The following is a 24766-nucleotide window of genomic DNA, read 5'->3' as shown; positions in this document are numbered from 1 at the left end:
GTGTTTGGCTTAGCTGGCAGGCAGAGCTCTCTTTCTAGTTTTTATTACCTACCAGATTTAGAAAAATGCTGCTTCTCAAGTTTTTAATGTTTCACTGTATGAAAGTTGTTATAGAAGTTCATGCATTTTAAAGAGATTCAAAATTCTTTTCCATTTCTTTGGGAAGATGAATAACAATTTTTTTTTTAAAAAGCCCCTGTCAGCTGATGTACCTCGGTTTTGGTGCACACACCTGCCTCTGTGAATCCTCATGTAACAGAGCACACAAATGGTGGCAAGTTAATTTTACTCCCCAAAGAAGGGATTACAAAACATCAGAGTAATGCCCTGGCCTTACCCCTGCTCTAACATCCAGAAACCTTCTCTGTGTGATTCTTTTCCCCCCAAGGTCTATTCCAAATGATGAGAATAGAAGCAAACTTTGCACTGAGGGTTCTGTTCTCGAGTTCATGGAGCAAACTCTGTGGTGACAGATGGCAGAACTGTTCTCCAGATCTGCTCAGTGCTCATTGCTCAGGCACTGCACTGATGTGCCTGTGAGGCCTCTGGTCTGACTGGGAGATGGATGGGGTTCTGCCTGCTGGGAGTGGGACAGGATGGGGCAGATGGACAGTGGCGCTGGCTGCCAGCAGGACTGGCCTTGAGGGGACACACACAGAGCCTGGGGTGTGCAGGGGGCTGCTGGAATGAGTTATTAACACAGAATAGCCTGATCTGGAAGGGGCTCACAAGGATTATCAATCCAACCCCTGGCCCTGCACAGGACACTGCAACAATCCCACCCTGTGCATCCTTGGGAGCATTGTCCAGATGCTTCTGGAGCTCTGGCAGCCTCAGGGCTGTGCCCATTCCCTGGGGAGCCTCAGCAGCACCCTCTGAGGAAGGACCTTCCTCAGATATCCAGCCCTAATCTCCCCTGACACAGCTGCAGGCCATTCCTTAGGGTCCTGTCACTGGTCCCCACAGAGCAGAGATCAGTGTCTGCCCCTCCTCTTCCCCTCACAGGGGAGTTTCAGGCTCCAGTGAGTCTCCCCTCAGTCTCCTTGAGCTGAACAGACCAATTGCCCTCAGATATTCCTTATTCACCTTCCCCTCAAGGCCCTTCACCATCTTTGTTGCCCTTTGGATGCTCTCTGATGGCTTAGTATCTTACATTGAGGAACCCAAAACTGCCTCCCCCCAGGCCAGAGCAGAGCAGACAGTCCCCTCTTCAGCCTGGCTGACTGTGCTGGGCCTGATCCCCCAGGACAGGGATGTCCCTCCTGGCTCCAGGGCACTGCTGACTCAGATCCAACTCACCAGGATCCCCAGGTCCCTTTCTGGGGTGCTTCTTTCCAGCATCTCATTTCCCAGTGTGTCCATACACCCAGGGTTGCCTCATCCCAGGTACACTTTCCCTTGTTGAACCTTGTATGGTCGGGATGGGCTGGGGAAGAAAGTGCTAGAAAAGGCAGACATTCTTTGGCTCTTTCTTCCAGTTTTTGTGCTTACCCATCATTCCCATGAAAATGAGTTTTCTCTCTCCTAAAAATGACCTCTTGCTCTCGTGAAGAGGTCCAAGTCCTTTTTGATGTCTCCCGCTTCATGGCAAGGAGGGATGGTGGAGCCACAGTTCTGCTGGATCTGCCTCATTCCTGTGGAGCTCCCCAGTGCTGGCTGAGGCAGCCAGGCCATATTGTGAATAAGGCATGGGAATGAGAAATATGCCCAGTTTTAATTTTGCACTTAGCTATGAAAATGGAAACTCTTGTCCAGATCCAACAAGGAAGGAGGAGAGTTAGAGCTTCCAAGTGAGTTGGTAGCCAGAAATCACAGGACACTGAACATTCCCTGCTTTAGGAAAAGTTCAGGTCCAGCCAAGGGAGCTTCCAAAGCATTACAATATTTGATTTGCTGGGAAAATTCTACCTATGTAAGCTCAGAACTTTCATTTTACCCCAAACACAATTAAACCTTTCATGAAGAACTGTTGGGAGGTTTTGTTTGTTTTTAATAAAGAGAATGAGGTGAACATTTCCACAGCTGATTGCTTCATGGTTTGAACACTTTTCTCAGTTTAGTCCTTCTGAATGAACATTATTTCTTTGAGTTAATTTCTAAATGAACCAAGAAATTACAAATAAATCTCCTATCTGAACACTGTTTAGATAAATCTCATACTCAAATGTTGTTATCTAAAAGCTCATATCAAACTCATAAAGATAATTACCTATTGTGACTAGGATATTACACCCAGCTTGATCTAATGCATTTGATTCTGGACCTGCAAAGTGAGTTTGTTCGTGTCAGATGTTCATATACAGCAAAGCATTCAAAATCCAGAAAGAAAACCAAAAGAGCAGAGTTTCAGAAACATTAATAGCTTTCAAATGACACCCTACTGGTTTTGACTGTTTTCTCCAGAGGTGCATGAAGTATGGTTTGTTAAGTCTGGGAATTTTAGTTTGTTGCTGTTGAAATGGTAATTAAAACAAGTACAGGAAGATTCAGCTGCTGTGTTACATAGTTAAAGGTGGAACTTAATTATTGCAATGCAAAGAAGCAAATTAATTACGATTGTCTTCAGCCTGTCTTGTCTTACCCTGGTATTCCTATATCTATGTGGACACAATAGGAAGGATTTACAGCAGAATTTTACTATTGATTCCCAAATCTTGGGCTTTTATCCTTTGAAAGTAGGAACAAAAAAATAATTTGAATTTAGAAACCTTGTTTAACTACTTTCGCAGCAGGATTACTGCTCAGAGATCCCTAGCTCCAAAGATCAGGCTGCTTTTCCACAATACCAGATTTCATTCTGACAAAGGAATGTTTTCTCTCTCAGGAATCTTTTAGGTAGCTCCAGTCCAAGGCAGGCAATTAATGCCTGCATTCAGTGGAAGCTGAAGGGTTGATAGGCTCCACAGCATAATGCCAGAGTGTTTCTAACCACTGATTCTAATGTTAATTTCTGGATTTCAGACTGGAAAATTATATGTGTGTGTGCATGTGGGAATAATAAGTAAAAACCTCCAAAATCTCAACAATGAAGATCACTTCATATTTTGTTTTCTTTGAATATTGCTGTTATCAATGTATTTCCTGCAGAGGAAGACTGGATGGTGATTAATGTAATTGACAATAGCTCAAGGAGGGAATGGAACTCACACTTCCTCCATTAATGTTTCAGTCAAGACTCAGTTGACAATAATAATGTATTTTCCATGATTTATACTGCTGGCATGTCCAATGCAATGAGACTGGCTAGGCCCCATGGGTTAAAGGTGGGGGAAATGGGCCTTTTTCCAATTTCAGAGTTCTGCTCTGCTGTTTCGTTGCTGCTCCTGCTCTCAGTTTGGGATTGTTCCTTCTGTAAGGGGTGATGGTCAGTGAGACCTTCAGGCTACAGCAAAGGACCACAATTTTCCCCTAACTAAGAACTGTCCTAATGTCAATCTCCTTCTTTTTCCCTGCTCTTCTCCTTGTGAAGTCCCAAATGTTTGTTCTTGAACCTCAAAGAAACTTGAACAGTAGTTCAGGTTCTCAACTTGAACCGTAAAGAAACTCATTGAAATGGCAGATGCAGCCAGGTTGCAACTGAACCCTGTTCAGTTCCACACTGCATGAAGCACTGGTGGTGCTATAGTGGATTATTTTATAATTAAAGCCTGAAAAGCAGAATGCATGTGCAAAAGGGATTTCATTAACCTGCTGCTGAGCTCTTGGTGCTGAAAGCTCAGTGTTAACTTGAATTCTGGTCCACAGAATATCTATTACTATTTGGTATTACAGCCAAGTAGTAGCTTTCCAGATCTGTTTTTATGTTTGCAAAACTCAGATTTCCCAGTGTTGGTAAAGAAAACCTGAGCTGTGCACTGAATAAAAATAAAGTGGTACTTTGGAAATTAAGTTTTGATAGTATTGAGAAACACTTTGCAGAACCATTGCCTTTGTCTCACTTTTATTATCATTATTATTACTTTTATTAAAATCCTTTTCAGAGGGCTTATACTGAATCGACTTAAGGAGGGAAAGCTGAAAGTTCACATCCATTTTGTGCAGCATCTGTGTGGTTTTCTTTTTTCCCACTGGTTTGTGACAGCATGCTTTTTCTGTGTTTGTGGAAAGGTTGCTGTGTGTGTACTGCTATTTGAGAGTGTCTGAGGGTAAATACTACACCCTGCTGAGCAGCAGCAGTTATTTTACAAGGGCTACTTTTTACATGCAAAACATGCACCAACACTTGGTTTGTTACCATGGGCTGGGTGCAATCGATATTGCTGCTGGGCCACAAGGTACATCTCATGTCCTTGACATTTTTTCTCACTAGACTGCTTATGTGTGTTTGGTTATCTTTGTCTCCTATCCTTTTACCATTATCAAATTAAGTTGCCTGTCAATCTTAGGGAATTTTGTGTAATCACATTTCTATTCCAGCAGTGAATTTATAATTATTAACATTTTCCTTGTATCAGCATTTATTGGTTCATGTTTTATTATTTAGAAATCACAGAATCACAGAATCTGTTGGGCTGGAAGGGATCCCCTGGGATCATCAATCCAGCTCCTGGTCCTGCACAGACACCCCAAGAATCCCACCCTGTCTGTTGGCAACCGTGGGGCTGTGCCCATTCTCTGGGGAGCCTGTTCAGTGCCCCGCACCCTCTGGGGGAAGAACTTTTTCCTGATATCCAGCCTATATCTAATATCTATCTTATAAATATGCAGGGCTTTTGGAGTGGGTTTTTTAGCACTCTTTCCCCTTGTAACTCTGTTGAAAACCATGGAGGACTCAAGAACTGTGCTCTGGTAACCTTGTTATGCTCAAGGTGGATGGTGTGCTCTTTAAATACAGAGCTTTTAATAGTTCAGAGCCTTTTTCTCTTGTTGCCTTGCAATACTTTTATGGGAATAATACCAATTTCCTAGTATGATCACAATAGCCATGTGGCCTTGGACAGGAACTACTTCAACACAGAGAGGTAAATGAAAAATACAATGAGATACAAAATGGCACTTGCCAAAGTAGCCTGCTCCCTCCCTTGGGTGACATTTTTTTTAAACTAAAGGAATTCTGTGCAGCATTAAATGCTGGGCTTTATCAGAGATTTGTATTCTAATGCCATATGAGCAAGACTGGAAAGAGCCTCCTTGGTTTTCAAGTCCAGGCAAAAGATCACATACAGGAGAAGGTCATTTATTTCCAGGCTTTTCAAGCAGCTTCTTACAGTAATGAGATTTTTTTTTATCCCCACTACTTGGAGTGGAGAAAGTTTTTGCATCTCTCTGTTCAAGAACTGTCTTCTAGTTTTCCACTGGAATTTATCTGCAGATAATGAATCCCCATATGTTCCTGCATCAACAGTGCTCTTCAGCCTCAATAGCTCCTTCCCCTCTTTGCTCTTAACCCCTGAGATATTTACAACAACAATGTAATCCCCTTGAACTGCTGCTTTGTTGGGCTGAGTTCTCCTAAGTGGTTCAGAGATATAATATGAACCACAGAGCATTATTGGGGAGTGTCCCTCCAGAATTACTTTGTGGTCAAAGCTCATTAACTGCTTTCTGAAAGGGCTTGTTGCAAACAGTGAGAATATGCTGCTAGACATGCTGATGATAAAATGTAGGAGGTTTTATCAGTGAAAAAGAGAATTCAAATTTCTTATGTCAGAGTAGGAGTTACTTTTTTTTTTTAATCAGGGAAATAAAATGGGATTAGGCTGATTATATAAACTCCAAAAGCATGACAGACATATGATTAACCTATGTTACCCCTGCTCCTGTGAGATTTATTCAAGACCAGGATGAGTAGTGGAATTTCAGATCTTGTGTTTGGGTTTTTTGAAAATGCAACAAACTGTCTTTCAATTGCTGGTTAATAAAATGCTTTCTTAGAGGGAAAATCTGTTCTTCAGTATACGATTGCACTGCTCCAAGCTGGGCTTCACTTTTAACAGGAAGTATTTTTTAACCCATGAAGCCACTGGTTTCTATGAAAACAGAGAAGGGCATCTCTTTTCAATACCTGTGCCTTGCCATCCTGAAGATTTCAGGGTTTTTAGCAGGAGATACTGTGGTTGGATGGCTCCTGTACTGGGAGAACAAGCCAGATATCAATGATGACATCTGACATATGTTACTGCACTATGTAGGTCACCTATGGCCTAATGTGGAAGATGACAAAAGATAATTAATTTTGATTTCATGCCTGTGATTCCTTAAGGAAGCCTCAGTTGGTGTGTGTGGAGTACCAAGAGGCATGTACTGACTCAGTGCCTGAGTGTTTTGGAAGGAGCAATTCCACGTTCTAACTGCAGCCCTCCAGCCAGGGCATGGCTTTACCTGGGGATATTTGAATGCACCTTTTCTGCTGGCTGCCATTGAAAGTGAGGAGATACATCCTTAGTAATGGTGCAAAATGTTCCTGTTCCAGCAACCAGGAGCTGGCTTTGTATCACACAGTGTGTCTTGATTTTCACACAGCCATAAAATCAAGGTCTTTCTGTTTACACCTAGGCTCTAGCATTACTTACATTGCAGTAACTGGTTTAAATGCTCTTTGTTTGTTTCTTTCCTAGGGTCTCCGTGTTTACACATTCCAGGGTCACGTGCATTCCTGTAATCATGCTACATTCAACAGGAAGGTAAGTTCTGCATGCAGATTTCCTTTTGTTTTTTCCCTTTAACCATCATGTTCCTTGCTCTGGCCCATCATGTCCTGCTCCTTGGTGACACACAGACCTCTGGGGCTGGATTCAGAATCTGGTGGCTCAGAGTGGTCCCACCTGCCAGCCAGAGCAGAGCCCCAGTGCCTGTTACAATAGAGCTGCCCTCTCCTTGCTGCTCCCTCCTTCCTCCTTGGATCAGTGCATGATGCTTAAGCCATTCTCCTCTCTTGGATCATCGATTACTTCATTTAAATGAATTTTTTTGTTGGGTTTTTTTCCCTGGGTGGTTATTTATAGCTGTTGTCTGAAATGAACCTTTTTGACTGGGATTGGTGACAGACTGCTGTCTGAATGACTGATAACTTTGGAAGGGAAGGAATTTCTCCCAAATGGCTCTAAGAGGCCATATGAAATACTCTGACCTAAACATTTGTGATATACGATTCCTGCAGCTCTCCTGGCCACACTGCTCTTTAAAGCTGGTGTGGAAGTGCTGAGGCATGTGTTGGTATCTGCTACCACGAGCAGCCTTTTCTCTCAGAGACCATCTTTCCTGAAAAAGAACTTTGTGGTGTTCCTGCTTCCTGTGCTCCCACTGGCACCTTCATTACAGGCAGAGCAAGGTACTAATTTTTCCTGCTGGAGATCCTGAATATTCTCCTCTTGCTCAGTATCAGCTGCTGCTTTGCCAACTGCTCTGCCAGCCCTGTGTGTTTGTAGGGCAAACCCCAGGGGCTGGCACAGCAGAAGGTATGGGATAAACTGATGTCAGGGAGGGGAATAGGAATTCCCAAGGCATCTTAATTCTTTCTTGGCTGTGTGCATCTATCTGTATTTGACAGGCACAACCTGCCTCTCAGTGCCCTGAGACACTGAGAGGTGGGGAACAGAGATTGTTGAACAGGATGTCTCAGTTTGAAAAGACAGGTGTCTGCTAAGGAAGGCAGGAACCTCCCCTGAAATAGAGAATGTAAACACTCTCCCTCCAAATTATTATGATTTTGAAATTAAGAGGCTCTCAGGCAAAGATAAGGGAGTAGGAATAACAGTTCTTTATTAGGGAAGAAAATAAAAATAAAATAAACAATGCAGTAATACAGAACACCACTGCCAGAGTCAGGATACAACCTGACCCCTGTGTGTCAGGGTGGTGGCACAGTGCCATTCCATGGTGGCTCAGCCCTCCTGCAGTGCCAGCTGTGGTTCTGCTGGAGCAGGGATCCTGCACAAGGGGGGAGTTTTCCTCTGAAGCTCCAGGGCTGCTGGAGATGGGCCTGGTGTCCCTCTGGGAATGCAGGGCAGCAGAAAGCTGCTCCTCTGGGAATGCAGGGGAGCAGAAAGCTGCTCCTCTGGGAATGCAGGGGAGAAGAAAGCTGCTCCTCTGGGAATGCAGGGGAGAAGAAAGCTGCTCCTCTGGGAATGCAGTGGGCAAAGGCTGCTGTGGTGTTCCCAGGGTCAGATTGTATCCAGGAAGGAATGCTTGGCTCCTCCCCTGGGCAGAGCATCTCCCAATGGGATGATGGAATTTGATCAGCCATGCAGGGACACTCAGTGGCCATGAACAGAAGAGATCTCCTGGAGGGAGGATGGGTTGTGGAGAGATAAAGAAAACTGCCCCATGAACAGAAGAGAGCTGCCCCACCTCTGACAGATGGGGATGGAATACACACATCTTACAACCCAGGACACAGGAGCAAGCATGATGAGGGAAATCCTATAGAGATACCACAGCACTGTCCTTAATGTGGGTATTAATTCACAAAGGGCCTCATGAGACCTATAATGATTAACAGGAAGCTGGAAGCCCATGTGTTGATAACCTTTCAGATAAGCATTTAGTTATGGTAAGGAATATTACAGTTGGCATTAACTCTAGACTAAAATCAATGGTTGACATTCTCAGTGACTGAATTAGTAAAAATGGAAACATTTGGTGCAGCATTGGTCAGAGTGAAGAATATAACTCCAGAAGCTGTGATTGCAATTGTAAAAGTTAATTCTGCTACTGAAAAATTAAGTAGTGGCCTTGAGTTGTACAAATAACAGTTGTCTCACAGCTGGCTGGCAAAGCAAGTGCTATATTTCAGCCAAATATAGCATTTGAAAACTATTTTCTTACCCTCTAGTGCTTGCTCATCAAAAAATTAAAATACTCCACCCTAAGCAAGCTGATTATGGTGGTTTGAGTGTCAATATTTTTGTTTTAAAATGTATATTTTATGAGGAAAAATGTTTTTGTAGAAACAATCATATTTTCAACAATACTTTCATGGAAAATATTTTGGAAATTGATCATGAACTGTTTGGACAAAGTGCAACATTACTTCCAGAGTGTCCAACCTAATGCTTGTACCTGGCCCAGGAAGTCTAAAATTATAAACCTGAAGGCTGATTGCTGAAAAATCCCTACTTAGATTTTTTTTTTTGTTATATTTTCTTATATCCCAATGTCACAGGTCTGCACATCCCATGCTTTGCCAGAAGTGTTGCCTACATGGTCACACTCTGTGGGTGCAGAGCTGTAATGGAGAGAGATCCCAAGGGATTCACTCCTTTTTCTGCTTGGACATAGGTCAGTTTGAGTGGGCTCCTACATCACTCCAGTGGACTTGTGGTAATCCTGTCTCAGGCTGCTTGATGCCAAAAGAAGCTTAAAAAAAATATGAAATTCTAATTGCACAAGAGCAAGGAATACATTTTCTAGTTAGATCAGAAAGGCATCCAGGCAGTATGTCCAAATATTAAGGGGAAGAGTATTGTGTGAAGAAGAAGATAAAAGAGAATAATGCATTTATACAAATTAAATAAATCCTCATTAACCTCTGTGAAACTGATTAAATCAGAGTTATTTACTACACCATGCTTCTGAACTGTAGTTAATAGTTTTTTAGTTAAGTGGACAAGGTTTGCAGCCAGAACTCTTATTAGTGCTGATTCCCTAATTAGCCTGCTCTCTATGGAGCAGAACTGCCAGCTTGGCACCTGGAATGTGCTCATTTTTTGGGTCCTGCCTTGTTGGGACACAGGAGTCACCGTGCCCTGGAGAAACCTCTGCTCTCGTGGTTATGTCAGCACTTAACACTTCCAGCAGCATTTAAATACTGCACTTTTCCAAGTTGGTTCTCTGCCTGTGGAATGTTTGATAAAATCTGAGCAAAATTCACGTAGCTGCTTTTGAATTGAGGACATAGAAAACTGCACCTTTCCTCCTGAAAGTTACTGTTACCATCCCTTTTAGTCCCATGTTTCCATAACACAATAACTTTGTAGAGAAAAATGTTTCAGATATTTATTTTGCACTAGGATATGGCCCAAGCAGCATTTCAGGTAAGCTCTGTTCCTTCTTTACAATGGTAAATCACCTCTGCTAATGAAGTATAAAGACTATAGATGCTTGATTGAGTCATGAATTTAAAGTAGAACAAGGCTTGCTCCTAATGTGTTTGTATATATGTGTTTGTGTCCAAATAGAAGTATGCCATGCTGTGTTTGTGTCATATCTGCAGGTTCAGGAATCATTACAGTGCTTACCAAGTTTCCCTAAAAAAAAAAATATATATTTTTAGAATTACTGGTTATATTAGGAAAACCCAAAAGACTATAAAAAATATGCTTGAGAACAACTGTCCAATTTTACCTCCCCAGGCCAAAATGCAAACAGCATCTAGGTCATTCCTCCATTGATTTACTGAAGGGCAAATAATGTCAGACAGTTTTTAAACAAAAAAAAAAAATTTCAATTTTGTTTACCTCCTCAGCAGTCCAGTTGGATGTCAGCTACCATTTAGCTGGGCCAATAATATTGATATTTGATGTCAGTTCTTATTCATTACTGCACCCAAATGATGCAAAAGTCAGATCTCTCAGATGTTTCTATGGATAGCCAGATAAGCCAGGGATGTCTGACTGCATCTAACAGACACAAACAAGAAAAGAACAGAATACAAAATCAAAAACCTATCTGGTCCTATTGTTATTTATGTATTCAAAGTGTTCACCTCTTTGCATAAACTCAAAGCCAGTTGCTTACAAAGGTTACCCAGTAATATCAAACATGTTCAATTATACATGCAAAAGGGCTAATAGGTTCTTCCTCTAGTTTATTTCTGTCTCCATGCATAAGAAATATAATTACAGGACTGAATTACATTTTAAGTACAGATTTTTATTATCATTAGTTAACAATTTTCAGGCCATCAAACACTGTTAGAAGTGAAAAAAAATCTATTCCATTTCTCTGTCATGGCAAGGAACAAAAATCTGTGTCAAAACACCCCCATTTCATTTGGTGGCAAACAGCTCTTTCTGATGTTAGGGAATCACTCTGAAAATTGTTCTGGAATTCACATCTACATCCGTTATCTGACAAAGTCATGTTATTCTCTAAATTTGGGTGTAAGTTTCCTGGAGTGCTCCTTTCCCTTGGCCATCCTCCCTGTGTTACCCACAGACCCTGCAGTTAGCACTGGGCCTGCTTTACACATTTTGTGCAGACCTGATTACATGTTCTGAGGCCACTCAAGTAGAATGGGGTAGAAAAAATTGATGAATGGAATGGAATGGAGTAGAATAGAATAGAATAGAATAGAATAGAATAGAATAGAATAGAATAGAATAGAATAGAATAGAATAGAATAGAATAGAATAGAATAGAATGTCCATCTTTCTTTTGATCAGTTTGAATATTTTTGCTCTCCAACTCTGATACTCAATGTAGAAGTCTGGATAAATATGTCCAGCAGATAGCCTAGAAGTAAAAATATTCCTCTGGATCTTACTGTGAGGAAACTGGAGGGACTTATTTAACTGTTAAAGGCCAAGGAAATTCAGGATGTATTGGTTTGGAAGGGAGTGGCTCTCCTGAGTTACTCTATCCCTGTGTCCTTGAGAAAAGAGACAGTCTCACAGCCAAGGCCCTTCAGTGGGATTAGAAAACCCACAAATCCAGGACTGATTTTGAAATGTCACATCTTGTTTGTGTCATTCAGTTTCCCATCACCATTTCAGGTTTCTCATCAGAGATGATTTGCAAAGAAAAACTCAGTAATAGGTGTCACACACCTCAATAAGCCAAGGGCGGACAAAAGCCACGTGCAGCAGCTGATGGGCACTGAGAAACCTTCAGTGTCAGTAAATGCACTGGCTGCTGCTGGAGTTTGCCTCTGCACTCCTAAATCACACAAAAAGCAGTTCCTTCACTCTCTGCTTGTTTTGTCTTCCTGGGTTATTTTTGGATCAAAATCCCCATTATAATTTTTTCTGAGGAAAAAAAAAATCATTAAAAATATCTTAGCCTAGCAGCTTGCTTCATCAAGGCACAAGTTGACTTCGAAAACATGGCATTACCTGTTTTTTCTATTCTCTCTAACATATATAAATACATTCTATATAAATAAACATAAACCTGTTTGAAGATTCTAAACTCAATCCAGTCAAGTTTACAAACTCTAAAAATAATCACAGCTCAAGGAAATCTGCCTTCTTTTGTTTCAAGCCTTTGCATTATGAGATTTGAGATGAGCTCATTCTGCCACAGGACCTCTCTCCTCCATGCTCAGGGTTTGCATCTCTGTTTTGTTTGGACAATGCTCTCAGGTACAGGGTAGGATTTGGGGATGTCCTGTGCAGGACAGGGGTTGCACTTTGATTTGCCTTGTGGGTCCCTTCCAAGCCAGGATATTCTGTGATTCTATGATTTACCACAGGGTTGATTTTTTAGTTCTGTTTTTACAATCCCTTCTGGTGCTCTTTGTTGTCACCATGCAGTGGTGGACTCACAGTAAAGCCCACACTATCTTGTAAAATTCACCCAAACAAACATGGGGAAGCTTAGATTTTAGAAGACCTTCTTTTGCTCTTACTCATGGCTGTCTCTAGGAGAGTACTTCAAGCCAATCAAGAAATTAATTCATTACCCATCGAGAAATTCAGTGCCTGAAGGGAGCCTAGAGGAAAGATGGAGAGAGACAAAGGCTTGGAGTGACAGGACAAGGGGGAATGGCTTCAAACTGACAGAGAGTAGGTTTAGACTGGATACAGGGAAGAAATCCACATGATGATGGTGTAGATGAGGAATGTGGGATAGGAAGCAATGCAGGTGTCTGTCATCATGCTGTCTCATTCATTTGTTTTGAACCAGCAGTAAATGAAATACTTAAATATTGAACTTTTCTAATTGAAGCTTTTAATCAGATTTTGCTCTCATGTAATTATTTGCACATGATGAAGCTTCATCTCAACACTTCATGATAAAAATTTGGGGTAATGCACTGACATTTGGATTCAGACAGCTCTGTAAAGCCTGTGAAGAAAAAAAGTGGCATCATTTTTAGATGGCTTTGACATAACTTGGGTTTGAGTAACTTTAAAGTCTTTTTACAATACTGTAAAGAATTGTATATTCTAGGTCAGATTGGCCCTTGAAAGATCCTCAGCAGAAACCGATAATAATTGACTATACAGTATTTTCTTTTATGTTTTCAGACTTTCTATTTACAAATATAAACATACTGTTATGTCTGTTTGCTGCTAACTAAATGAAAGAGAGATTATCTCTTTTAATGTGATTTTGTTTGCTTGTTTCTGTGTTCTGCAGTGAATGTGACCCTCTGTGTATACAGTACATGAAGCAAGTACTGTTTAGCATGCAGAACCACAAGCACTGTGGAAAACTTTGCCCTTCTTTCTTAGAGGAGAAGAATTAATTTGTGTATCTTAAGGAATAAGGATTTTTTCTAAATTGCATCTCCTGGCCCAGCACGCTAGCCTTTCTGTGGCAGATGTACACCGTGGGTCCAGACCCCTGCATAATTCATTTTTTCCCAGCTGTTTCTTAAACTCATCTTTTGCAAAACAAACAAAATCAGAATGCAAAGATCCACCTGGATTCTTCAAAATTGAACTTCCCATATGCAGTATGGTCCAACCTGCCTCTCTGTGGCATTTCATGGGAGATTATGTTCTAAAACACATGAGAAGGCAGCACAGCATCCCCACCTTCTGCCCTGTGACTCTGTCATGTGACAGTCACGTTTTTGACAAATTGTGGAACTTTTACCTGCTCTGCTGTTGCTGTCAATGCCTGGACTCGGAACCACTGAGTTGTGAGGCAGAGCCACCTCTTGAAATAGGTGCTATTGGATTTGCATTGGTTATAGACAAGGAACAGCTCTTCCAACAATGTTTGTGCAAAGCTGTCTTCAAATGGGCTTAAACTAAGCATGGGGTAGAGAAATGGGATTAGTTTATACCAGAGGTTTGTATTTGGTAAGAATACATTTAGCACTTATCAAATCATGGCCAAAGGGAAGCAGGGTGCCTAGAACAGTGCTGAATCTGTGGTGCAAAGATTGTGGCTTTGTAGAATATCAAGCTGGATTTAAAAGGAATTTATGCAAGCATGAAAGTAGGACCTACTTTGGAAAAGCTTCTCTGTTATGATAATGCAATTAATCTGTGGTTGAATAAATATCACTGTTAGAAAGTACTTGAATATCAGATTGATTTAATCTGAAATAATTGAGAACGCACAGCTGAAGTCCATCAGGGGTAGGAATGCATATTGTTTTGGTGCTGTGTTGGGTTTGCAGGGCAAGGTTTGCCATGTGGACAGATGGTGCCATTTCAGGGCCGGCCATGGCTCAGTCATGGCCCTGTCAGAGCCCTCAGCAGGCTCTGGATCAGCTGCCGCCATTTCAGGGCAGGCCATGGCTCAGTCATGGCCATGTCAGAGCCCTCAGCAGGCTCTGGATCAGCTGCCGCCATTTCAGGGCCGGCCATGGCTCAGTCATGGCCATGTCAGAGCCCTCAGCAGGCTCTGGATCAGCTGCTGCCATTTCAGGGCCGGCCGTGGCTCAGTCACAGCCCTGTCAGAGCCCTCAGCAGGCTCTGGATCAGCTGCCGCCATTTTGAGGCAGGCCATGGCTCAGTCATGGCCCTGTCAGAGCCCTCAGCAGGCTCTGGATCAGCTGCTGCCATATTGGGGCAGGCCATGGCTCAGTCATGGCCCTGTCAGAGCCCTCAGCAGGCTCTGGATCAGCTGCTGCCATATTGGGGCAGGCCATGGCTCAGTCATGGCCCTGTCAGAGCCCTCAGCAGGCTCTGGATCAGCTGCCGCCATTTCGGGGCAGGCCATGGCTCAGTCATGGCCATGTCAGAGCCCTCAGCAGGCTCTGGATCAGCTGCCGCCATTTCGGGGCAGGCCGTGGCTCAGTCATGGCCATGTCAGAGCCCTCAGCAGGCTCTGGATCAGCTGCCGCCATTTCGGGGCAGGCCATGGCTCAGTCACTGCCATTTGGGACAGGCCATAGTTCGGCCACCACCATTTCAGTGTGACCCAGAGGTTGACTAAGACTCAAGGGGACAGGGAGAAGGAGCAGTGGCCATCCTGGTGGTTTTGAGCCAGTCAGCCATTTCTCTGGTCTGCTACAGACATCTCTGGGGTCTGTGAGAACTCTCAGGTTAGTGAGGGCCGTGGGGGCTGTGAGGGCCATGGGGGCTGTGGGGGCTGTGAGGGCTGTGTGGGTGTGGGGTCTCCGAGGGCTGGGAAGGCTTTGAGAGCTGTAAGGGCTGTGGGCTCTGTGAGGGCTCTGAGGGCTGTCATGGGTGTGAGCGCTGTGAGACATGTGGGGTCTGTGGGGGCCATGAAGGCTGTGGGGGCAGTGAGAGCAATGGGGACTGTGAAGGCCACGGGGGCTGTGGGGGCAGTGAAGGCTGTGGGGGCTGTTAGAGCAGTGGGGACCATGAAGGGGGCAGTGAAGGCATGTGAGGTCTGTGGGGGCAGTGAAGGCTGTGGGGGTTATTAGAGCAATGGGGATCATGAGGGCTTTGGGGGCTGTGGGGTCTATGAGGGCAGTGAAGGCTGTGGGAGCTATTAGAGCAATGGGGACTGTGAGGGCTTTAGGACCCTAAATGGTTCCTGCTGTGGGGGCAGTGAGAGCAATGGGGACCATGAAGGCCATGGGGGCTGTGAGAGCAATGGGGTGAGAGCAGTGAAGGCTGGGGGGGCTGTGGGGCCTGGGGGAGCACTGAAGGCTGTGGGGGCAGTGAGAGCAATGGGGACTGTGGGGGCTGTGGGAGCTGTTAGAGCAATGGGGACTGTGAGGGCTGTTAGAGCAATGGGGACTGTGGGGGCTGTGGGAGCTGTTAGAGCAATGGGGACTGTGAGGGCTGTTAGAGCAATGAGGACTGTGAGGGCTGTGGGGGCTGTTAGAGCAATGGGGACTGTGAAGGCTTTGAGGGCCATGGGGACAGTGAGGTTCATGAGGGTGGAATGTCCTGTCCCGCTCAGTGGGCTCAGGAGAGGGTGGTTTGATTTAATCTGGGCAGTGAATGGGAGAAACAACTAAATTCTCAGGTGGTTCAATAACAAACTTTGACTTGCAAACTTTAGAAAATTAAGGTAGAATAAGGTATTTGGCAAAATGTAAAAAAACATCCAGACTAAGGCACTTCAGGAACTTCAACTTACCCAGACACAACAAGGCAGGTAAGAAGGCATTGACTGGAATTTTTCAGTCAGGCTTACAATACATCTTAAGAAGGAGAAAAAAGGGACAGAAAAAAGGGAAACATCCTGTTTCCACCTCACTTCCCACCTGGTTGTTTTGAGCCTGTTAACCATTCCTCCATTCTCCTACATAAATTAATTTTTTTTCCCCCCAGTCAAGTCTGCTTTGTTCATGGCAATTCTTGGTGAGTGATATCACCCTGTCTTTAATCCAACCCACAGAACTTTTGTTCTATTTCTCTCTGTCCTGCCTAGCTGAGGTAAGGAATCATAGAGTGGGTTTGGGACACACCTGGGACCCAGCAGTGTCAGCCCACCATAGATATTTATCTGTTTTTTTGTGAAGTAGTTCTCAAAATAATGGGATGAGATTTGTTGAACTGATCATTCTTTTACCTGAAATACATTAAAACTGTGAGAGAGATTCATACATTTACTGGAATTCAGAATTGGGTAATCTTCTGTGAATACATTTCTAATACTGTTGGTATTTCTTCTTTATGCAATTAGTTTCCCTTACTAAAAACCCAAAGACAAGATAAGGAGCCAAATATTATGTTGGACTCGATGATCTTAGAGGTCTATTTCAATCTAAATGATTCCATGATTTTATGTGTTCTTTGGTGGTTTCTCTTTAAAAAAATCACATGTACTTTACTGACATTCATTTTTTTCAGTGACTTAGATGTTCTGCATTTTAAAATGAACAATTTTGCATTTCAGCAGTAGATCTCTTGCCTCTAATTTATGAATTTTATAAAGTATGTATTATATCAGTGTTTTAACATTACTGCAGTGAATAGTACCCAGTTTTTCACATTTGGAACTGAATGCCAAAAAAATCCCTGTGCACAAACATGGTGTAGCTCAGGAATTTTTATGCTTGTTGCTCTCAGGAGTGGCTAATCAGGTAATGATGGCACCTAACTTTAGTCATGGTATCTCTCAAAAATGCAGAGAAAAGCCAGTAATGGCAATTATCATTCATCTCCTCTCACTGCACAGCTCCCAGAATTCAGACCCTTCTTTGATGGTTAGAAAGGGAAAACCAAAACTGATTATTTTAAACCTCCCTGCAAAAGCTATTGCTCCCTTTGCAGCACTGTTTCAAGTGCAATGTCAACTACTGTGAGCAGTAACTCTGCAGGGAGTGCAGTGGTTTCTTATGTAAATTTATGCAAAGGGTTTCTGCAATTCTAGCATGTGTTGTGCTCCTCAAACACACCACCAGGCACTTCCTGCTACTTGATGTGACAAAGGGAAGAGAGATTCCCCAGGTTTCACATAGCAGGGAAAAAGCCTGCAGAGTGCATGTACACAAACTAGAGACCCATGATCTGTGGTTGTTTTTGAAAGTCAGTAGAATTGGAAAACTCTGCTGGAACAAAGTTCTGCCATTGCCATGGATTACTTTTAGTGGAGCTCCTCCTTTAGAGGACACAAGGGGTGTCCTGAGTCTCCATATGATGCCTTGTGAAGGCTGACCTGGAACAGAGGCTGGACAGAGTTAAAGAATAAAGCAGGGATTTATTAAAAGGCCTCAATGGATCCACCTTGGGCAGCACAAGAGCCCAGCCAGGACTGTACCCAAGATGGACCAAAAAGGTCACAAAATGGACAACTGGTCACAGGGTCTCTCACTTTTATAAGTTCTGCTCCATTTGCATATTGGAGTTAATTGTCTAATTACAGCTTTAGCTGGTGAAATCCCATCCTGCTTGTTTTTCTCTCTTCATTTCACCATTGTTTATGCTCTAAAATTTGGATCATTTGTCCTTGGTCCCCAGCTAGAGAAGGAATTGTTTTGTCTCCTTACTCTGTGAAGAGAGCTCACCATGCCCTTATATGAAGCTCAGAGTTACACACTAAAGCAGCACAGAATCTGAAAACTATAAAAGCTAAAACCTGAGGCATCACATATGCTCTGAAAGCAACAATGGCTACCTTCTTGAGTCAACTTCTACTAAAATCAGTGCAAAATCAGGAGTTGTTCATTGACAGCTGCTGTCAGGAAAGTTGGAGGATTCTTCTGTAGGAACCAACTGTGGAGCTTTGAGATTATTGTTTTTGCATCAGTACCTTGGATTCTCCTCACCCCCACAAGTGCTGGTGTCTCACCAGTTCCTGGCTATTCAAAGCTGTAGAAAAAGTCACTGGGAGTGAGGGCCAGACCGCAGTTTCATGAGGTGTGGGTTTTCAGTTGCTTTGAAATATAACTGATCCTCTGCAACTTGGATCACAATGCAGAACTCAAAACTATGGAAGGACAAAGGTAGGAAAAAAGCAGATGGGAAAACCCTGGCAGTGCCTGTTAATAACCCTTGATCACTGCTTTCCCCCACTGTGGATGCACATAATTGTTAAAAATGCACCACTGCACTTAGAAAGTGTAATCAGTGTAGCTCTGTACTTTTGCCAGGCTAAGTAATTCTGTGGCTTTCTAAAAAGGTGCTACTTTCATTTGAAACTGTGATGTTTTAAGCATGATATTTCAAAAATGGGTGGTGATTGATTAGTCATTAGTCTAATAATGGACTGCATCTACATTTTTCCTCCATCTTTATAATATTTTACATAATTCATTTGGATTAATTGGACATTAAAAACTTTTTCCTTGTAACCACTACAGCAGATTCACCCACCTCTGCCTGGATTCTCTTGGGATCCCTCTGCCCTGGCTCACTTCTGCTCCACAGTGGGATGGGGTGGCACAGGGAGAGGGCTCTGGATGTCTTGCCTGTTTTTCTCATTATTTTTATGGAGAGTATTTATGCATTGCAACAAGGTAATAACTCTCCTCAGGTTTCTGATATGCTTCATGCTGTAAATGTGGGAGGTAATGACTCCCCTTAAAAACATTCCTTTGAAGGTATTTGAAATGGGGGTATAGTTAAGTGATTTAGGACATGTCCCACAGGGAGCCTTAGAAATGCAGATTATTGGAGCCTCTCCATTTGAGGCAGCTGTTCCTCGTGTGGCCACCTTGCCTACTGGCACTTCATGGCGAGGAGTCCCCACCAGCTTTGTGCACACAGAACTAAATTCCTTTTGCTGGGTTCAGAGACTGGGAACCAGGCTGGCAGGACCGTAAGCAACTCATCAGCCCTTTGTCATGGCTGAGCTCAAGAGATTCCCAGGAGTAATGGAAAGGGGCAGTAATTATCAAGCTTCTCTCTGGCTTGGAAGGGGCCTACCATGGGTCTGTTGCCACTGGGGGTGATCAAAATGTCAAAGTTATCACAGGAGTCCCTTAAAACACCGCTCATCCAGTGCATCTGTCCTGGAAACAAAGGATTGCAAAGCAGTGGACTTGTCATAGTGAAATGAGTTGCTGTTCAGTCACTGTTTTGCTTTTTTAAAAATATGTGCAAAAGGCGATGGAACAACTACTGACCTGCCTTCAGCTGTAAAGAGGATGCTCCTGGGAGGAGTCCACTGCAGTCTAAATGAGATAAAGCAGCCTGATGTGGTTCATGTATTATAGATCTTTCTGCAATAAATCCAGAGGTGTCTTTATAAGCAAGAGACATAATTATGCAGATTTTTATCCTTCTCATGGGTGTGAAACAGCAGTTTTCAGGGAATATTTACCTCAAGTGTACCTGGTGATTAGTCCCATTGCTAATCATTAATATTCAGAAGGGAAAAATGCATTTTTTAAGAAAAGGGAAGAAGGAAATAGATTTTTAAAAACTTTGTGGAAGCTAAATAAATCTTTTCATTCCTGATGTAACAATTATTTGGTTTGTTGCAAGTGTCAGTTGAGATTGGGATTGTGATGTATATGGAGCTGAGCATGTCCATTTTAATGGGAGGTATTCTGGAATACAGAGATGTTCATTGAGTTGGCAGGAAGGTAAAGAGTGGAGGATGTAACTGTGAAGGCAATTAAAGGACTTGCAAAGTCCTTTAAGTAGAGCCTGGAACAGAGCCAGTCTTTGAATGCAAACTAATTGAATCCTTGTATAAATTCTTTAATTACTCCAGCGTGCACACACGAAACAGTACCGGCTTGATTCTATAGACTAGGCAGCAAGTCTGACCAGTTTTATAGAATCATTCTACATGCCCTCTGATTAAAGGAGCTAATGCAACTGGGCTGAGCAGCAGCAAATGTAGTGTGAATGGAAATCAGAACAAGGGGAATCTGCTCTTGCACCTCTTCTCCTTGGAACTCATTGTCTCCTCCTTTTACATGTAGGAAATCAGTCAAGCCCTGATGGTCCACCATGCTGTTCAGTAAAATACAGCATCCAAAATACATCATAAAAAAGACTTTAGTGTGGCAAGAAACAACAAGAAGAAAACCATGAGCAAAGCAGGGGGTTCTTCCATGAATGGCTAAAATAATAACTGTAGCAGGGATGAAAAAGCCAAAAGCTCGCAGGAGAATTTAAAGTGATTCTGCCTTAAAAGCTTCTGAAAATGGCCCATGGCCAGATGGAAATGAGTTCATTTAACATATGACTTATCCTTTTCTTTTTCTTTGAATGGTGTATAACTCCAAATAATTTTTCAGCTTGGTTACAGCCCTGGTTTATTTCTTGCTATTGAAAAGTTGTTATCCCCCATCTCCAGCTCAGTTGATTTGGATAAGGTGTGGAATAGAGCGAAGGAGTGCTGAAGTGTAATAGCCAGCTCAGTAACAAAATCATTATGTGATGTTCTCAGTGAACAGCTGCCTCGGGATCGGTGATAATTAATGCATTTAGTAATAAGTCTGTGGGCAGAGTGTGTCAAGGCTGATCAAATACCTGTTTGTGTACATTGATATGTTGCCACCAGAAGTCTGTTTTCTTACTTCTGTTTCCTGATGAGGTGTGCTGTCTAATCACAGAAATCAGGCCAAATACACTGCTGGCTGTTACATTTTACACACATTTTGTTTATACCAGGCCTCTGGGAGGAAATTGTTAAAAGGTCTGCAGGCTTGTGACAGCAAGAATTAGTTATCTTTGCCAGTGAGACAGTGTGTGAACCCTTTGGAGCAGAACCATCTTGTCTAGGCTACCCGGCACACAGCACAACAGGATTATCCCAGGATAGGTTTCTCCAGCACTGCTGCCATTCAAGGATCAGAAGGTTCATCCTTTCTAGTGTGGCCACAGATCCCAGAATCACAGAATAGTCTGAGCTGGAAGGGATGCCCAAGGATCATCGAGTCCAACTCTTCAGTGAGTAGCCCATGCAGGGACTGAACCCACAGCCTCGGTCCTATTAACAGCAGGCCCTGACCGAAGTGAGCCCAGAATGAGTGAGGGTAGTGCCATGCATCTGGCACCTACAAACAGTGGGACTGTGTAAATTCCTGCCAGAGAGGAGCTTTGTTCACCTAAGGGGTCTGTAGTAGCAATGGGGGAAAGTAAACATGGCAGAGAATGAGATGGCAGCATTGTGAGGAAGGGAGGAATGGATCTTCTCTTGTGATATGCCAGCTACTGTAGCAAAATTAATGAATAGAAGGGAAAACCTGTAATACAAGTAAACTAGAGTGTTTTCCTCATAATTATGCCACTAGTAACAATGCTCACATCAGAGCCAGTGAGAAGGTCAAAGTCAGCTCTCCATTCTCAGTCACTTTGCAGCAGGGACTGTCTCTGATCAATGTTTGCATAATATCTGTTCCAGGGACACATCCTCAGTGCTGTTATGATCCATCAGCTGGGCAGTGCTGTTACTTACAGGAGAAATGTCATTGAAAATCCATGGGTGCAACTGTGGCTGACACAAGGAGCAGTCACAGAGCAGCCCCTGGAGTGTCTCCTGTAACTACCCTGAGTGGATTAGGTGCAGTCTCACCCAGGTGGGCTGGCTGGCCATTGATCTGGGTCAGAACTGCTGAGCTACCAAAGCTGTAATTAAGCAGCATTTATTGAACTCATTTATTGGACACATACAAAACAAGTGGGAAGGCACGCATTTCTAAACCAAACCAAATCTACCACTCAGACACACGCCCCAAAATAATTTTTTCTTGAAATGTCTCTCTGGATAGAAAAATATCCAGAGTAAAATGCAATCTATGTCAAAATCATATTAAAGAATATGAAATAGCAGGTGTAAAGGATACTGGTGCTTTCCAAAGTGGGCCATTGCTAGAGATGGATATAAGCTTTACAGAAGGAGCTGGAAAAGAGAGGCTGGTGAAGTGTGAAGAGCTGGTCCAGAGGCCAAGAATTTATGCTGGGGAATGGAGGGATCTTTGTACACACATAATCATTTCCTCTTCCCTTTACTGGAGTGATGGGCGATGACCTACGGGAAGGAGACATCCCACTCTGTAGTTACTCCTGTGTGCCAGCTCCATCAACACCTCTGCTCAGCTGAGATGTGCATCTCTAGCCCCTCTGAATGTGAGATCATTCCAAAATTGGTGTCACTTTGGCAGGAGTTGCTTTATAAACATCAGCAGTGGGTGCATGCATAATTAATCAGGCTCAATGCTATCTGAAAAGGATGAGAAGGAGAGAAGGAAGTGCTAATTATTTATAGTCCAAGAAAACAGTGTCCAAGTGGGATGTGGATTGCACAGTAATTGAAATGCATCAGGGACAGGCAAGAAGGGAGTTTTGCTGCAAAACCCCACTTTTCTTTAACCTAAAGGACACAGGTTGCTTGTGAACAAGCACTTTTATACTCCTATTATACTCATGGGCTGCTTTGGATCAGCAGCATGAGGTGGATGGGGGAATTGCTGCTGATGTGGAATTTAGCACTTGTAACACAGCAAATGTATGAAAACATTGCTTGTAAGAGGAAGGGACTGGATTTGATGACTCTTCAAGTCCCATATCCACAATGATGGGGTTTTTTTCCTCCACATTAAGAATTTGCTTTCCTGAGATCCAGTTCTAGCCATACAACAGTTTGGAGTGTAGGTGTTGTATTTTGGAGTTTTTTATTGTTTGTTTCCTGACCAGCCTGCTTGCCCTCATCCTTTGTACAGGCTGAAGTTGCTGGAAAGATCCAGATGAAATGAAGGGGAATTCAGTGGGCATAGCTGGTGAGACAGTTCAAAGAGCCATGATGTTCATGGCACTGTGTTGAGTGTGGTATAGTTGTGGTTCCTGATATTTTTTTTGCAAAACAGCAGGTGCTGAGAGCCTGGCTGCTGAATTCTCTAAGCAATAATTATTTTGCTTCTTGGTGTTAAGTCTGTATTAGTCCCTGTAACAAGCCAGAATGGAGTTTTGACATTTAGATCTCCTCCAAATGAACCTGAAGATTTCATTTTACTTACACCAGGGTAGTGTTTTGCAAGCCATTAGTTTCTAGTTGAGAAGCTGATGGATATTTTAAGATCTTAAATCCTCTATTTGCTAGAAAACACCACACATTTTATTGCAGGTACTATTCATGTGGAAGATGTAAAAAATATTTTTTTTTTAAATCATGGATGCAGTATCTGACCCATGTTTCAGCTGATTTTTAGTCCCATACCATTGTGATTCCCCTTCCAAACAATATTCTTTAATATACTCTTGTGTTTACATAAATTGTAAAAGACATTGTAAGTGTGAGTGCACACCAGCTGAGCTGCCTTAGAGATTTGAATCTTTATTTAGGGGGTTCAAATGAAAAGTAAATGTTTCTACATGGGTAGGTGGGCAGCTCTTTCTGTTCTAGTGGGAAGAATTAGCTAAACAAAGTTATGTTTGGGCATCCTTTACCCTTCCTTCTTTGATTTTTGCATTTATTTATATGCTACATAATAAAAAATTCTTTTTAGGGTAGAGGTTTGTTTTTTTGATTTTTTGAGGGGGGAAGTTGGGTTGTTTTGGGTTTTTTTGGGTGGGATAGGGTGTATTTTGTTTGGGGTTTTTAGTTTTGGTTTTTTGTTTGTGGGGGTCTTGTTTGTTCCTCTGTTTTGGTTTTAGTCAATATTGAACAGAGACATGGGAGACATGGTCCTGCTCTCTTTCCTTGCATAGTCCCTGCGTGCTTCTGGCTCATTGAAAGGAGGGAGTTTCTCACAGAATCACAGAATATTCTGAGCTGGCAGGGACCCAGAAGGATCATCCAATGCAGCCCTGAAGTGACTGGGGAGTTGTCCCTTAGCGTGTCTGTGGAATACACAGCAGGGAAGGAGTGTCTGTTCTGCTCTCATCTCACTCTTCACATGGAAAACATGTGAACATCAGGGCTACAAGGCCAATCCTGTGGCTGTGTGGGAAGAAAATAACCACAAGGCCAGTTCTTAGTGGACACTGGTGTCAGAATTCAAGATGACATTTTTCTCCTTTGTACTTCCAGTTTCTCCTGAATTGGTCTCTTTAGAAGTCACGTTTTCTCCGTTGCTATTCAAGCCAGCAGAGCTGATAAGAGACTGTGATAACCTCACATATAATAGCTGATTTATTTCTTTATTTAGATTCAGTTGCTGGGTGTGGCTGCCCTGTGCCAGAGGCTTTGCTGCTGGCAGAGGACAGAAGCAATGCCTTGACTCTGTTTCCATCTCTGGCAGGGGGACAGCATTGCTTCCTGTGACTCCTCGGGCGTGCTGAAGATCTGGGACATGCGGATGCTGCTCCCTGTACTCTCCATCGACGCGGGTCCCCATCCTGCCAACCAGGTGGCCTTTCATCGCTCTGGTAGGAGTCTAAAACAGCTT

General features: G+C 43.0%; 1 protein-coding gene across 1 annotated transcript in view; it reads left to right on the top strand.

Moving 5' to 3' along the window:
• SPAG16 (sperm associated antigen 16) overlaps positions 1-24766 on the top strand; it is a 372092-nt gene that overhangs the window by 242430 nt on the left and 104896 nt on the right. Inside the window, exons 14-15 of the mRNA XM_054515419.1 lie at positions 6558-6623; positions 24620-24746. Coding sequence (XP_054371394.1) covers positions 6558-6623; positions 24620-24746 — 193 coding nt within the window. The remainder of the gene's footprint in view (positions 1-6557; positions 6624-24619; positions 24747-24766) is intronic.

This window comes from Molothrus ater, chromosome 7 (assembly GCF_012460135.2).
Source record: "Molothrus ater isolate BHLD 08-10-18 breed brown headed cowbird chromosome 7, BPBGC_Mater_1.1, whole genome shotgun sequence".
Taxonomy (NCBI): Eukaryota; Metazoa; Chordata; class Aves; order Passeriformes; family Icteridae; genus Molothrus; species Molothrus ater.
Note: the sequence above shows the minus strand (reverse complement) of the source record. Positions and strands in the feature narration are given on the sequence as shown.